The 18,041-nt window shown below is 38.2% G+C and overlaps 2 protein-coding genes across 2 annotated transcripts; one reads left to right on the top strand and one right to left on the bottom strand.

Annotated features, from left to right (window-relative positions):
* Positions 1–2,439: 2,439 nt before the first annotated feature.
* LOC116176197 lies at positions 2,440–3,642 on the bottom strand. Its single transcript, XM_031494677.1, has one exon. The coding sequence runs from the start codon at positions 3,640–3,642 to the stop codon at positions 2,440–2,442; it is 1,203 nt and encodes a 400-aa protein (XP_031350537.1).
* Positions 3,643–14,565: 10,923 nt separating this feature from the next.
* On the top strand, positions 14,566–15,768 carry LOC116176196. The gene has a single exon (XM_031494675.1). It carries the CDS (start codon positions 14,566–14,568, stop codon positions 15,766–15,768), a length of 1,203 nt encoding a protein of 400 aa, XP_031350535.1.
* The last annotated feature ends 2,273 nt before the right edge of the window (positions 15,769–18,041 follow it).

Below are 18,041 nucleotides of genomic sequence, written 5' to 3'. Positions count from 1 at the left end.
TAGGGAAAGAATGGGGGTGCGCAGATCCTCTTTGACCTTGGGTTCCGCGCATATGGGCTCTATATGGATGGGGATGCGCAGATCCTGATCAGAATCCTATGGGGACTCAATGAATCCTCTGACCTACTTTTAAAATGCGAGTGGGGTCTCAGAGAATCCTCTGACCTACTTTTAAAATGCGAGTGGGGTCTCAGAGAATCCTCGATGACCTAGTTACAACCCATTGGGGTCTCAAATGATCCTTCCTTAACGTATGGGGTCTCAAATGATCCTTCCTTAACGGATGGGGTCTCACATGATCCTTCCTTAACGGATGGGGTCTCAAATGAGCCGTTTAGCTCGGGTGGGATCAAGTGTTCCTAAAGTATATATTTGTTTGAAAATACATGTAATAGTAGTAATGCAAAATGAATCAGCTTGCCAAACTAATTCAAGGCGCTAAAGAGAAAGCGGAAAGTGCAGAAAAGAAAGTGCCAGAAAATAAGAAGAAGAAGAATGAAGAGCAAATCGTGCAATTAGTGGCTCAACATGTGTATCCTTTAAATAAATCGCAAACGAAGCATGTATGGATTGCCCTATCTGCAAATCACTTGTTTTCACCCATTGTGAAAATTAGTGGCGTTAAAAATCAATCTATTTTCTTTAATGAAAATGAATGGGCAGCATTTGTGGATCAACAGGGGGTACTTACCCATTATTTTTACTCAACGGACCCCATTTGGCAGCCAATCAAGGTAAATTCAAAGGTGATTGAGTTCATAACAATTCACGAAAGGAAGGTTATCAAAATTCGCGATGAGGGACCATCGGAGGTGTATTTAGGATGGGAAAGCGTAATGGAATTGTGGAATAAGTTGGATGTTATAAAGTATCGGCTAAAGTGTTTGTCGTCTGAAGAATTTGGACATTTCTATGGGAACTTAATCACCGGAGTTGCAGAAATAGGTGGCGATCTCAAAAACAACATCATGAGTGTTTTAGAACCCTTAATGACGATCAACTGTAATAATGCAGCTATCATGCTAGAAGTATTGGTCTCGTTACCTGGCAAAGTGGAACTTGATGTGGAGGTGGCAAAAGTATTTAAGTAATACTCATTCGTGTAGCATTTTAGTTTAGTATTTTTTGTGTAATTGACAAAATGTGGATGTGTTACGCTGCCGAAAATTGGACGAAAGCAGTTGACGCACACACGGCCGTGGAACGTTTAGTACAAGAACTGTCAGCTTTAGTGGAGGACGCAGAACACGAAGCGGTGTACGGACTAGGTCGTTTTTGTACTGAAGAAGAGTGTAATGATCTTGTTAAAAAATATAGTCGCGGTATTAAATTGTGTAATTTATTCCTGAACGGTAAATACTGTTTAACTTGTCTGAGACGCCAACTTTGCAAAGCTGGATTTGAAGGTGCCGCAGAGGATTTGAAGCATTGGGATAATTCAGATTCCAGTGACGAGGAAAATGAAGCAGAAAACGAAGGAGAAGAAGAAGATAACGAAGAGCAAGAGGAATGTTAGTTGCTTGCTGGATAATTTTGTAGAGTTAGAAAGGGATGCCTATAACAGACATTTCATATTTAGAAAAGTGTATCGTTTAAGACTAGCTAAGGTATACAAAACTGCTCAACGTGTATGTTATAAGTTTATTAATGGAAACGGTTGTTATAAATGTTTTAAAACGCAAATGTGTGTATTGGGTCTGAAAGACTTTGTAAAATGAAACGTGTTAGCTTTGACGAAACAAAAAATACAGTTCACGTAATACGAGCTTGGTCCTTTGCTTACACAGAAGCAAGGAAAGGCCAATGGCAAACTGCTGCTTTAGATCGACATCGTTTTAAATGTAGAATTAAAAACACGGAATCTGTGTTAGAACCCATATTATGTAATCATATCAAAATGTCCCAACGGTACAATAAATAAAGTAAAAAAAATATATTTTGTTTATTTAAAAAAATTACTGCATTACATAGGTGTTATAAATGTAATAGACGTTAGATAAAGCACAATGACAAGGTGATCGTATATGATAATAGCAATTTGCTTCTAATGAAGGAAGAGCTGGTTCTTCTTCCACCTCGATAACGTCCCGCGATAGAGCTTTTCGGATGATATCCGCCTTTTCCTTTCCTTTGACGTATACGTGATCTGACGGTGATATTAAATGACGAAGTATGAGTGGAAATAGGTGAGACGGTGTATGGCCACTCTCCCATTTAATTCCATGGTGGTTGTGAGTTACCCAATTAGCTTGACGTTGGAACTCGCTATCTAAGCTGCTCCAAGGAAATGGAGGCTTGAAGACAAAATGAGCCATCTGTTTTCCATTATAAATTGCAAGTTCTTTTGGCGAAAAACACTTTTTTGAAGTTTTAAAACTTTGTACATCAACTACGACCATCATTCTTGTTGTGGTATATCCGTTTCCTATGTTGGTGTTTTTATATTTGTCTTACGGCTTTCGTTAATGCGTTGTACGTAAACAGCCGATCGTGTAAAATCAAGCAATACGCTGTAGTATTATTCGCTACGTTCGCATTAGTTTCAAATTCAATTCGTAATACCACCGATTTCGAGTTTAAACCCTCCTTTTGGTTTGAACAATCAATTACGATTAAAGGAGCCGAATCTTTAAATTGCTTCGGTGTAAGTAATGGTCGATTCTCTGTGCCGTAGTAAGAAGATTGAAACTTTGCGTACATGTCGTATAAAGTTGCGTATCGATTATTCCCGAAATTAATATTTAAATTATCGTAAGGATAACGTTCCGTATTGAGAAAGACTCGAATATTTTTAATATCGCAGTGATCAAATTTGCTCATATCTTTACTAACTTGTCCATCCCGATCTGTTTGTAAACCTACGATAATATATCGGGGCGTTTCTAAACTAGTTGCTGTCTTTATCGCCCACGTATGTTTATCAGTTTGTGGAAGAGCTGGGTATAGGTGCGTTTCCCAACTTCTAAACGCTATCTGTGTCTCCGATTTCTTGTCAATGTATTTGGTCAAAGCTAATTCTTCGGCCAGCGCCGGAATAATGTGAGGGACTTTCCAATAGATTTTCTCGATGTCAACTTTGAGAGCTTCATCCGCAGCTGTAGATATTACGGCGTCATTATCTGTATTACCTCGGATTAGAACAAGTTCTTGTCGTATATTTAATATGACTTTTCTGTAGTCTTCCGCAAAACCCAAGAGCATCTTTAATGGAATACAAACGTTAAAATGGCCCGTTGGACTAGTAACCGTACTATTAGCAGTAGGAAACCATCCGGAAATTTGACATCGCGTATTGTCGTTAGGGGTTAAAGAAACTAGAGCCTTCATTGTCGATGATAATCCGGCTTTAGTAAGGGAATCCACTACAATTCCGTTTATTTCGTAACGAATTTCACTAAACAAGAATGCTACACCGTTATTTACAAATCTTGCGGTAAGTGACGCCGTCCCATCTTCTCGCAGTAATTTTCCCTCAATGTAGAGATGACTTTCCGAAGGAAGAGTGCACATATCTTCTTGTATTGGAATTCTAATTTCGTCATTATTTCCAAATCTCGTAGTGTACGGTTGATGAGTATGATATTGATAGTTTATTATGCTGTTATCTACAAGCACTTTCTCATTTACGTCCAATATATTCATTGTAAAGTAGTAAAGCCGAGAGATTTTAGAAAAGCTTTGTTAACGGCTGTGAGTGGTTTGACTGTTGCACCCTTACTAATCTTCGACCGAACAACTTGAGCCTTTTTATTGTGATCGTGCTTGCACCCACATTGATTATATCGTTTAACCATGATTCGCCTTTTTAAGGTGTAACCCTATCGTAATCACTTCTCCGTTAAAATTGACAATGTCGCCGTCTTGATCAAGTATTTTAAGGGTTATACTGGTAACCGAAGAAACATTAATAGGTAAATAAATTACAGTAAGAGGTCGTTCGATTATTTTGTACCCCGCTGGCACACTTGGAAAGAACTGGTGAATTGTATGGGCTGGTACGCCATTTTTAAAGTTTCCAGTGGTAATACTGCACTCCACTAACAAAGAATTAACTTTTAAGATGTTGATGGTATGACTGGAGGTATGAGTTTCTTCTGCACTGAGAGTTTTTTTCTCGAACCCTAACAGTTCTCCTATCGAGTTTTCTATAGTAAAATCTATGGGCCGGTTCGCTTTAATAACCGACTGCATAGTGTTGTTGTTAGCTTGAAGTTCGACGTAATCTCCAGATGTCCTGTTTAATTGGGCATTTATGTAGTTATTTATGTCGGATATCTCGTAACATCCTGGCGGTATTGTGATCATCTGATTACCATATTTGAATTTATTATTTGTTGGTGTAACGTTGTGTATACTATTATAGGTTTCAAAGTTTGTTAGCCCCATTACATAATCCTCATCATTGAGTAAAAGCGGCGGTCGAAAGAAGGCTTTTAAAATAGATGTCGTACCAGTAAATGTCAATGTATAAGACATTGTCGTTTGACAATAATAATGTAACTAACGCAATCAGTGTGCGTTATTGTATAAAAATCGTAGCACTAAATGTCCACAATTAAAAGAATTAGGAAGTTGTATGTGATCGTAATTGTATTTAATAATGTTCCTGCTACCATCGCTTCGAAAATAGCGCACTAGCTCGTGGGGTGGTTTTACCCGTCCTATGCTATCAAAATAGGAAATACGTGTGCCAAGCTTAACATACGCTGTCCAATGTGTACCGTCGTTATTTTCATCGTCTAGGTTTACGATACCGCATTCGTTCCGATTTATTTTCTTCGGTAAGGTATTCCGCATAAAAATACCTCTAAAATGTTGTATGCCTAAATTGTTGACATATTTCGACAAATCCAAGTCTGTTAACGGACGGCGTGGTAGCTTCACTGGAAGTTTTTTTGATAGGGGTTTAAATAAAGGCCTAACCCTGTCTTGTACGGTTTTAAGTATAAACCTTTTCCTATCGCGGCGGCCTCCATCACTTCATTATGACGTTTGCTCTCCTCCAATTGTTTGGCAGCATTCCTCGCGCCATTTACTGCTCTAGCAATAGCCGCCGCTCCTCCTCCTAACGAACCAGCGGCTCCCAGTGCAGCAAACAATGGAATTAACGGTATGAATCCGCCAGTCTTAGGTATGGGTAAAATGCGCCGTTTTGGCGGTTTGACCTTTTTCTTCTTTAACGCGTTAACAGCTCGTCGAACAGTTGTATTCAGATCGTAGTGAACGTTACCACCAGTATACTTTCTAGCTAGTTGAACGCCTTTGTTAAACGAAATTGTTGCTGTGTTTCTTCTTCTTTTTTTGATGGTACGTCGTCGCGTACCCATGCCCAACGTTCTTTTACCTTTCATAATGCCTGCAACGGTAAGGGCGGCTGCTTTTTCGCCAAAAGTGGCGTTTCTCGAACGAAACCTCTCCCACGCAGCTTTTTGTAAATTTTTATCGGCCTCGTGGCGGTCACTGATATTGCTAGACCTTGAATATGCTATATCGTGATCTCTGCACGCTTCGTCTAACGGATTTATACCTCGATCACCGCGAGCCAATCGCTTGCTTAGACGAGTGCCAGGACCGCAAAATTGGTATCCGGGCAGATGCAATTCAACTGGCAGGTTATTTATTAAATTGTTAATAAGACCTTTCCCCGTTTTAGACGTTATTCTTCTTTTCTTAACGTTAGAGTGAAAGTTCATGCTCGCTGGTTGACAGGCAACTACTGAGCTCCTAAGCATATACGGACTTATATAGTAGGTTTCAGTGTTTTATACACTTCCAGTAGAGCAATGGCCTCCATACGCTTCAAACCGCAAGAAACGGCACTACCTATAAAAAATTACGACGCGTGTTCGAGAGATAAACGAGTTTCAAAACACAGTAGCCTGTTACAGGGTGGTTGCAAACGTGGCATCATTGTAGGTAGATCAGGTTGTGGTAAAACGAATGTTATGATTGCATTATTAGAACAATCCAACGGTTTACGCTTTGAAAATGTATACGTGTATTGTAAATCGCTGCCGCAACCGAAATACCAATATCTGCGTCAGTTGTTGTCCCCAATTAAGGAAATTGGGTATTTTGAATATACTGACAGTGCAGACATCGTCCCACCTAACCTCGCACGTAGCAACTCGGTAATGATTTTCGATGACGTTGCTTGCCATAAGCAAAACGAGATTAGAGAACATTTCTGTTTTGGTAGACATAAAAATAACGATTGTTTTTATTTATGTCAAACGTATTCGGCCATCCCCAAGCAGTTATTCGAGACAATGCTAATCTAATTGTGTTGTTTCAACAGGATCAAACTAATTTAAAACACGTGCACGAAGATCACGTGAATGTCGATATGCCATTTGATCGCTTTAAGGAAATGTGCGTGAGGTGCTGGAATGATAAATATGGATTCTTAGTTATCGATAAAGAAAGTGACATGAACTCGGGTCGATATAGGAAAGGTTTTGATTGTTACATTTTAATATAAATATCGATGTTTCATATGGAAAAAATGCAGTCAATATGAAACAGCGTTTAATAGAAGACCTCCTTGATGCCAGAAAATCTGTTAAACATAAATACATCTCCTTAAAGCGTGATTTTGCGCTGGCAGAACGTAAATCCGAGCAACATCTTAAACCCATTACTCAACCGCTGAAGCAACTGCTTACTAAAGCTACACCTCAGAATTTTAAACGTGAAAATATTAAACATGATAGTGCCGACGTGACCTCATCTACAGAGACCTTACTTCGGACCCCTCTAAAAGCGTCTACTGCTCAACGAATCCCTAAAACCCTTTTTTCGGAACACGAGGAACAACCGAGCTTTTTAGACACGAGCGTGATTGCCGACACCACTCGCGATGATGAAACGCCAACTCTAGATGAATTAAGAGCTGAGCTCTCGCGGGCTGGCGACCATCCATCTTTTACGGAATTCTTAGATCAATACGATGGATTGGCGAAGATTTATGTGGAGCAGATGTTCAGATCTACAGAGAATGAATTTGATCATCGATATGGTGTACGATACATCCCGGAAGCCAATAAATTCTACGTTGGAGATTCCGAGTTGGACTTTGACAAACAAGATTTGGTTCTCAAACTTCCTACAGGAGACACAGTAGCATATAACGGAACTCCTGGTCTATACGAGCTACTGTTTAAGAGGCAACCTCTTGGGTACAAAACCGCAGATGAGAATAACTATCGTGACATATTGCTCCGCACTAATGCAATACGACGTCATTACAATCCAAATGAACAAATTCAAGGCACCGGAAAAAAGTACAGCAGCATCATTAAACCACTTTTTAGTACCCGTGTATCAGTTCCCAGAACTTCCTCTGTTAGCATAAGGAAAGGGAAAGGTATTCAAATGTTACAATTAAACAACAAGCGAATAGAATTTATGCCCTGGAGCAACCCCAACAAATTAGTTAACTGGCTGCGGGTTTTTTTATTGGGATCTCAATCCGCAGGGAACACGAACAATCACAATGAAATCATATACATCATAGATGAATTGCGGAATGCTGAAATAATAAAGTAATTTAGTTGGTAATGTGTTCTTAATAAATAAATAGTGAGATTGTATCTTTAATCGATCAGTTTGAAGCAAAGATGAGTATTGACAAGTTCGGTAAACACATTCTAAATCAATCAAAAGCTGAAGAGGTGTCTTCTTATACGTATGAGTCATACTTGTATCTGTTGGGAACGCACGCCGAGAATACGCCGTTCATACGTTGGCACACCTCGAGTAGAACACCACAAGCGTTTGCATTTCCTCTAACGGAATGTGTTGTAATTAAGAGTTCCTGGTCACCGCGCCATGGAACTACTATTATTATAAACGAACGTTTGTACAATACTCCGTTGAAGTTAATAGGGATAACACTACGTAAAGGTGACATAATCAAAGCCAAATGTCCGAAGTATAATGCAGGGCAGTTATTTTGCTTGGAACTACTATTACAATCACGTCTCAGGAAATGAGTAAAGTACAGCTAGTGGAAGAATTACATAAACCTGCAAGAAGGAACTTTCCTAGGCGGCACGTAATTATTAAAGGACTAAATGACCTATTCCAAGCCGATTTGGTGGAAATGATACCTTATGCGCCAATGAACAAAGGTTTCCGTTACATTTTGGTGGTTATAAACACATTTTCTAAATTTGTTTGGGCGTACCCTATAAAACGAAAAAATGGAAAACTGGTGGCAGATGTTATGAATAAACTTTTATCGGGACTTAAAACGACCCCGAAACATTTACAAACAGATATGGGAAAGGAATTTTATAACAAGGATTTTGGAGATGTAATGAAGAAATTCAATGTCAATCATTATAGTAGCTATTCTACCCTAAAAAGCTCTATTGTTGAGCGCGTTAACAGAACGCTTAAGTCAATTATGTTCAAGAAATTCAGCTTACAGGGTTCCTACAAATGGCTATCACTTTTACCTCAAATAGTTGACAAATACAATTCAACTAAACATCGAACTACGGGATATAAACCTATCGATGTTAACGAGAAGAACGCCTCAAGTATTTTGAAGAGAGTTTACAGTCATATAAATGTGATTAACCCCAAACCACCTAAATTTAAAGTGGACGATTCTGTGAGAATTAGTAAATACAGAACCGTTTTCGCAAAAGGTTACACGCCAAATTGGACTTACGAGACATTCACAGTTGCTAAAGTGAAACGTTCAAATCCTACGACATATATACTAAAAGATAGTACAAATCAAGAAATAAAAGGAAGATTTTACGAACAAGAATTACAAAAAGCGCAGTTCCCCGACATCCATTTGGTTGAGCGAGTAATTCGAAGAAAGGGCCAGAAATCCTTAGTGAAGTGGTTAGGATTTGACAGTTCTCACAATTCTTGGGTATTAAATAAAGATATTCTATAAATTTTGGCATTTCAAAGCTGTACTTCAAGTAAGATGTGTTTAGAAGACGGCGCAGCTGATTATACCAACTTTGAAGATCGACTCCTATCATTTCATTCATGGGTAGGAGTTCCATCGGCAGTTGAACTTGCTAATGCTGGATTTTTCTACACGCATAGCGGCGATACGGTGGAATGCTTTTATTGTAAAGTGCGCATTAATAAGTGGGAGGCCTCCGATGTACCCTTAGCTGAGCACCTTCGTTGGTCGTCACGTTGCAGATATGCAAGATTATTAAATCGTATGGCCTGCTTGAAGATTAATGAAACAGAGAAGACCTACTGCGTTTGTGGTTGTAGTCCGGGCGCTCATCTTATTTAATAAAACAATGCGATTTATTTTTTTTATTGTAATTATGGCACATGGTATTGTAAACATTTTAAATAAACATTTTAAATAACTTAGCTTGTTATTGATGATTACAAAGAATTAAGAAAATCTTCCAAACTTTGAATTGCGTTAATATCGCGATGTCTCCATGCCAATGTTCTGCAGGTGCCAGGGATAATGAATCTTTTGTCGTCCGTTGATGATAAGGCTATTTTGTTTGTCATTTCTGTGTACATGGTGTGCAAGTGAGATCGAAAACCGCTCATCTGCTTCATAATCACGCCACCTTCTTCGACTACTTTCTTATAATCTTCCTCTTTTAAGCCGTTCTTTATTACATACTTTTTTACCCCTTTAGCTTTCTTATCTACACGATCACCTACATTGACACAGTATGACTTTGCACCTGCACCGTAAAAACTAGCGATGGGGACACCGCAATATTCATCTTTCATCTTCCCCACAACTGAAATGTTGCGTGGAATACCGTGTACATTATCAAGGGGAAATTTAGATGTGTCATATCTATCCAAATATAATTTCATGTCATCATAGAAATTATTAGTAAAAATCTCCAATATAAGGGAATCGGTGTCTGTATACAACAAAGATACTTTATCTTGATATAATGGTTTTAGAAAATCGTAAAAGAACTCGTACATAACTGTTTTGGATAAATCTAAAATTGAAAAACCAACATACACCGGTTTGTTGTACTTTACGGATACCTTGGACATTTCAATTGCCACGAGATTTTCAGAGAACACCGATAAATTTTTAAAATTTGGTTTAGATATGTGCCCCTCAGCTCCAGGCTTCTTACCGATCCTCTCCCAGTGACTTACAAGTGCAACGTTAACTCGTTTGTCAACGTTTTCCATAGTTTTACCATAAATGCTGTTATTCATAGTTTTTATAGTGTCACGGCCCGATTCGCTAGTTTCACGATTACGCAGTTCCGTATTTAGATCAATATAGGATTTTAACCAAGGCGATTGGGTAAATTTAACCCCGCGATGAATATTTTTTAAAATTAATCCGTGTTGCAGGCATTGTCTTAGCATTCTATAATGTAAAACGTATTTTTCCTTATGATTTAAATTTGGAATTAGTTTCTTATACTTTGACCTTGAATTTGGCGGGGTTATAGATTCGGGGCAATAGGGCATGTCATTTTGCAAATTGTGGAGGGCCTCAGGGTACAGTAGATCAACTTCTAAGACATACCCGATCGGTGACTCATCTGATATTTCGAAAACATTAAAATTTTGAATTTCTTCGGGTGTGAGCCAAGCAAAGTCACTTTGTGGGAGAAATTGTGTTTGGGAATGGCCATAAAGATTGCATGCATCCAGATAAATAATAAATGAGCTTGGTTTGGAAGGATCGTAATTGGGAAGAAATTTATTGTTAGCGATTGCTTTGCGTTTGGTGCACGTACTGACGCCGCCTCGAATACCACGTTTAAAAAAATGAAGCATGTCAATATCTGTCAGTAATTCTAATTCCACATCCGTCTTTTTTAACATAGCGTCCCAGCTAAGGCTAGGACCGGTCAGATATTGGGCAGCGTCAATTTCGTACTCGCGTAAACACACGCCTCTGTAGTTTTCAAATATATCGGCCAATAAAAGCACGTCAGATTTTAAATAAATGTCCGAGTATTCGCCCAACGTCTGGCAATTAAATAAATTCCAAACTTCCTGAGCACGTCTGTATTCTTCATCGGTAATGTCCTGCTCGTGCAACATATCAAAGAAATCGCTTTTATTGGGGATCGTAGTTAGATTAAGCTTATCGTATGAGTCTACAAACGAATACGGAAAAACACCTTTTTGTCGAATTAATTCAAATTCACGTCCAGATCCAAAAAATTTTGTAATTTCAGTGCACTCGCTATCACTCAAATTTTTAGCAAGAACATTTAATGAACTGGCCAGAAAACGAAAACTATCGACGAAACGTATTCTCCATATTAGGTTTTTTGGAACTCCGTTCTCCACGATTTGATCTACTACAATATGCTTCGAAAAAGAAATGTATTTTTCCTTATTTCCGGCAATAACGTCTATATTTTCATTCTCTAAAGCCAGGGATTTAACGAAAAGATGGCTGTCGTACCCGGTCAAATTGTGGAAAAATACAGGGATAAAATTTGGATTTTGAAGCTGTAAATTACATATAGAATGACATAATCCGGCCCTGACGAAAGAAGTCTGATGGTCGTGGTCGATCACTTTTACATCTCCCTCAACAAAAGGTTTCTCACAAATCCCACAACTTGTGGCAAGATTAATTTGTCTCCGTTCCTCTTCTGTTAAAATTTGTAAAGGTTTACTTTGCTTAAAATGTTGATTGTATATGGTTAGAATATCATTCTGTAGCATATTTATAAACTGCACTGGGGCATTGGCACCTCGATAAATTTGAAACTTTGAAAATTTATCATCAAAAGAACATTTAATATAATACGCGAACGAATATGGTTCGTGCTCAAATGTTTTGGTAGTAAATTGAAGAAGAGGATTCGGTTGAGGTCCTTCTATGGGCTTAAGCAACGATTCGAAATCCGCATAGACAACAAACGGGTGTTTGATTTTATTTTGGTAATTATTAAATTTAAGTCGATTATCAAATGACGGCTGGCCCCACTTTGTCAAGATAGGTTCCTTTGTAGGCAAAAATGTACAAACATAATTACAATCGAATCTAGAATGGCGCCACAGGGTTTCCTGACTTGTAAAATATTGCAAGCATCCGTCACATAGATAAATAGCTTCTTTGTGCTTGGACACTTGCATGGAAATTAATCGCGACATATTAGAAATGTAGCAGTAGTGACTGTTGCCATCTAAATTAGACAAGTATAAAAGATTTACATGCACGGCTTTCTTTTGTTTGGTATAATGTAAAGGACCTACTACTTTATATGTCATTTTACCTTGTTTCTGTGTGTCCTCCTCTAAACCGTAAACGTTAATGGACAAGGGATTCATTTCTTCAAATTTTGATATCGCATCTAATTTTACCGGGAACGTTATTCCTTCAAAATTGAACTTTTCTAAATAGTCCGGATACGAATCCGGTTCGCAGGGATGTCCAGTTGGAGTATAAATAGCTGCAACTAGCGCCCATCCAAAACATCCGAAAACCTCGTTCTTTACATTAATAATGGCTCTTTTGCGTGAGATAAATGCAGGGGTCGGTATGAATGAAGAAGCTCGTAGCGGGTTATATTTATTAATGTTGACTTCCATATATAACCAGTGCTGAAGAGCCCATCCTAGAACAAATAATTATGTAAACATGGCATAAACAATTGGATATTAATACCTGACTCGCGATGTTCAAATTCCGTTGCGTCAACTTCCAGTTTTTCGATGATATCCTTAAACCATTCACTTAAGTCGGAACTTATCGTCAATACTTGGTTACGAGTATTAAAAGACTTAACTTCTCCTCGATCCTTCGATTCCAAAATAAAATAACCAAACAGCTCGCAGTTCACCTTAACGCTACCCATGATATCAATTTGCTCACGAACTAATTTTTTTATTACGTCAGCCAACGATTCGACAAATTCCTTCAGATTAATGTATTGTGTATTCGCTGATATTCTGTAGCTCACAATGCGAGATTTGAAGGCTGACGTAATTACTTGAACCCCTTCAGTTGAAAACGCAAGGGAATTATTTTTATGTTTGACACTTCGCAAATGTCCAACATAATCTCGGCTTGAAACGTGCTCCGAACACACATCGCAAAATCTCTGGGTATCGTGTGTAACTTTGAGCTTCTTTGGAGATGGTTCTTGAGCTACGATTTAAACACTTTTTTTTTGCAAGAGTAATAAAAATTCCTTACCTCTACATGACTTTTTGAGATGGCGTCGAAGATTGCTATTAGTAGCGAATGATTTATTACATTTTTCACACATAAACATTTTTGATTCCTATAAAATTGAGTCACAAATGAAATAATTTCGCAACTTTCTCACCTTATAAACGAGCTTGATCTCCTTTTTTAAATAAGCAGTTGGCACACCGGCTTAATGATCCCCCAAAATCTGAACTCTTCAATATTTTTACTGGAAGCTCCTAGATAACAGTAAATGACAAAAAAAAAAGTAACTCCACTCAATTACTTACCCTACGGATAACTGTTGGATATCCGCTAATAACTTTGCCCTCCTTTCAATAAGGCGCTCCACTTGGCAATGGCACCACTGGAGATCGCAAAAATTGTTTTCCCGTTTAATAGATAAAATCTTAAAAAATCGAGAAAGTTGTTTTTCGGCGTCTATAAGTTGACGGTTAAGGCATTCAATGTCACCGAAGATTTCTTCAAGAAGCGAATAATCGAAATCTGGACAATTTAAATCTTTACAAATATCTTCTATTAACTCGTTTTCTTGCACTTAGTTACATTATTATTGTCAAACGACAATGTCTTATACATTGACATTTACTGGTACGACATCTATTTTAAAAGCCTTCTTTCGACCGCCGCTTTTACTCAATGATGACGATTATGTAATGGGGCTAACAAACTTTGAAACCTATAATAGTATACACAACCTTACACCGACCAATAATAAATTCAAATATGGTAATCAGATGATCACAATACCGCCAGGATGTTACGAGATATCCGACATAAATAACTACATAAATGCCCAATTAAACAGGACATCTGGAGATTACGTCGAACTTCAAGCTAACAACAACACTATGCAGTCGGTTATTAAAGCGAACCGGCCCATAGATTTTACTATAGAAAACTCGATAGGAGAACTGTTAGGGTTCGAGAAAAAAACTCTCAGTGCAGAAGAAACTCATACCTCCAGTCATACCATCAACATCTTAAAAGTTAATTCTTTGTTAGTGGAGTGCAGTATTACCACTGGAAACTTTAAAAATGGCGTACCAGCCCATACAATTCACCAGTTCTTTCCAAGTGTGCCAGCGGGGTACAAAATAATCGAACGACCTCTTACTGTAATTTATTTACCTATTAATGTTTCTTCGGTTACCAGTATAACCCTTAAAATACTTGATCAAGACGGCGACATTATCAATTTTAACGGAGAAGTGATTACGATAGGGTTACACCTTAAAAAGGCGAATCATGGTTAAACGATATAATCAATGTGGGTGCAAGCACGATCACAATAAAAAGGCTCAAGTTGTTCGGTCGAAGATTAGTAAGGGTGCAACAGTCAAACCACTCGCAGCTGTTAACAAAGCTTTTCTAAAATCTCTCGGCTTTACTACTTTACAATGAATATATTGGACGTAAATGAGAAAGTGCTTGTAGATAACAGCATAATAAACTACCAATATCATACTCATCAACCGTACACTACGAGATTTGGAAATAATGACGAAATTAGAATTCCAATACAAGAAGATATGTGCACTCTTCCTTCGGAAAGTCATCTCTACATTGAGGGAAAATTACTGCGAGAAGATGGGACGGCGTCACTTACCGCAAGATTTGTAAATAACGGTGTAGCATTCTTGTTTAGTGAAATTCGTTATGAAATAAACGGGATTGTAGTGGATTCCCTTACTAAAGCCGGATTATCATCGACAATGAAGGCTCTAGTTTCTTTAACCCCTAACGACAATACGCGATGTCAAATTTCCGGATGGTTTCCTACTGCTAATAGTACGGTTACCAGTCCAACGGGCCATTTTAACGTTTGTATTCCATTAAAGATGCTCTTGGGCTTTGCGGAAGACTACAGAAAAGTCATATTAAATATACGACAAGAACTTGTTCTAATCCGAGGTAATACAGATAATGACGCCGTAATATCTACAGCTGCGGATGAAGCTCTCAAAGTTGACATCGAGAAAATCTATTGGAAAGTCCCTCACATTATTCCGGCGCTGGCCGAAGAATTAGCTTTGACCAAATACATTGACAAGAAATCGGAGACACAGATAGCGTTTAGAAGTTGGGAAACGCACCTATACCCAGCTCTTCCACAAACTGATAAACATACGTGGGCGATAAAGACAGCAACTAGTTTAGAAACGCCCCGATATATTATCGTAGGTTTACAAACAGATCGGGATGGACAAGTTAGTAAAGATATGAGCAAATTTGATCACTGCGATATTAAAAATATTCGAGTCTTTCTCAATACGGAACGTTATCCTTACGATAATTTAAATATTAATTTCGGGAATAATCGATACGCAACTTTATACGACATGTACGCAAAGTTTCAATCTTCTTACTACGGCACAGAGAATCGACCATTACTTACACCGAAGCAATTTAAAGATTCGGCTCCTTTAATCGTAATTGATTGTTCAAACCAAAAGGAGGGTTTAAACTCGAAATCGGTGGTATTACGAATTGAATTTGAAACTAATGCGAACGTAGCGAATAATACTACAGCGTATTGCTTGATTTTACACGATCGGCTGTTTACGTACAACGCATTAACGAAAGCCGTAAGACAAATATAAAAACACCAACATAGGAAACGGATATACCACAACAAGAATGATGGTCGTAGTTGATGTACAAAGTTTTAAAACTTCAAAAAAGTGTTTTTCGCCAAAAGAACTTGCAATTTATAATGGAAAACAGATGGCTCATTTTGTCTTCAAGCCTCCATTTCCTTGGAACAGCTTAGATAACGAGTTTCAACGTCAAGCTAATTGGGTAACTCACAACCATCATGGAATTAAATGGGAAAGTGGCCATACACCGTCTCACCTATTTCCACTCATACTTCGTCATTTAATATCGCCGTCAGATCACGTATACGTCAAAGGAAAGGAAAAGGCGGATATCATCCGAAAAGCTCTATCGCGGGACGTTATCGAGGTGGGAGAAGAACCAGCTCTTCCTTCATTAGAACCAAATTGCTATTATCATATACGATCACCTTGTCATTGTGCTTTATCTAACGTCTATTACATTTATAACACCTATGTAATGCAGTAATTTTTTTAAATAAACAAAATATATTTTTTTTACTTTATTTATTGTACCGTTGGGACATTTTGATATGATTACATAATATGGGTTCTAACACAGATTCCGTGTTTTTAATTCTACATTTAAAACGATGTCGATCTAAAGCAGCAGTTTGCCATTGGCCTTTCCTTGCTTCTGTGTAAGCAAAGGACCAAGCTCGTATTACGTGAACTGTATTTTTTGTTTCGTCAAAGCTAACACGTTTCATTTTACAAAGTCTTTCAGACCCAATACACACATTTGCGTTTTAAAACATTTATAACAACCGTTTCCATTAATAAACTTATAACATACACGTTGAGCAGTTTTGTATACCTTAGCTAGTCTTAAACGATACACTTTTCTAAATATGAAATGTCTGTTATAGGCATCCCTTTCTAACTCTACAAAATTATCCAGCAAGCAACTAACATTCCTCTTGCTCTTCGTTATCTTCTTCTTCTTCTCCTTCGTTTTCTGCTTCATTTTCCTCGTCACTGGAATCTGAATTATCCCAATGCTTCAAATCCTCTGCGGCACCTTCAAATCCAGCTTTGCAAAGTTGGCGTCTCAGACAAGTTAAACAGTATTTACCGTTCAGGAATAAATTACACAACTTAATACCGCGACTATATTTTTTAACAAGATCATTACACTCTTCTTCAGTACAAAAACGACCTAGTCCGTACACCGCTTCGTGTTCTGCGTCCTCCACTAAAGCTGACAATTCTTGTACTAAACGTTCCACGGCCGTGTGTGCGTCAACTGCTTTCGTCCAATTTTCGGCAGCGTAACACATCCACATTTTGTCAATTACACAAAAAATACTAAACTAACATGCTACACGAATGAGTATTACTTAAATACTTTTGCCACCTCCACATCAAGTTCCACTTTGCCAGGTAACGAGACCAATACTTCTAGCATGATAGCTGCATTATTACAGTTGATCGCCATTAAGGGTTCTAAAACACTCATGATGTTGTTTTTGAGATCGCCACCTATTTCTGCAACTCCGGTGATTAAGTTCCCATAGAAATGTCCAAATTCTTCAGACGACAAACACTTTAGCCGATACTTTATAACATCCAACTTATTCCACAATTCCATTACGCTTTCCCATCCTAAATACACCTCCGATGGTCCCTCATCGCGAATTTTGATAACCTTCCTTTCGTGAATTGTTATGAACTCAATCACCTTTGAATTTACCTTGATTGGCTGCCAAATGGGGTCCGTTGAGTAAAAATAATGGGTAAGTACCCCCTGTTGATCCACAAATGCTGCCCATTCATTTTCATTAAAGAAAATAGATTGATTTTTAACGCCACTAATTTTCACAATGGGTGAAAACAAGTGATTTGCAGATAGGGCAATCCATACATGCTTCGTTTGCGATTTATTTAAAGGATACACATGTTGAGCCACTAATTGCACGATTTGCTCTTCATTCTTCTTCTTCTTATTTTCTGGCACTTTCTTTTCTGCACTTTCCGCTTTCTCTTTAGCGCCTTGAATTAGTTTGGCAAGCTGATTCATTTTGCATTACTACTATTACATGTATTTTCAAACAAATATATACTTTAGGAACACTTGATCCCACCCGAGCTAAACGGCTCATTTGAGACCCCATCCGTTAAGGAAGGATCATGTGAGACCCCATCCGTTAAGGAAGGATCATTTGAGACCCCATACGTTAAGGAAGGATCATTTGAGACCCCAATGGGTTGTAACTAGGTCATCGAGGATTCTCTGAGACCCCACTCGCATTTTAAAA

This window comes from Photinus pyralis, unplaced genomic scaffold, assembly GCF_008802855.1.
Source record: "Photinus pyralis isolate 1611_PpyrPB1 unplaced genomic scaffold, Ppyr1.3 Ppyr1.4_LG7, whole genome shotgun sequence".
Classification (NCBI taxonomy): domain Eukaryota; kingdom Metazoa; phylum Arthropoda; class Insecta; order Coleoptera; family Lampyridae; genus Photinus; species Photinus pyralis.
Note: the sequence above shows the minus strand (reverse complement) of the source record. Positions and strands in the feature narration are given on the sequence as shown.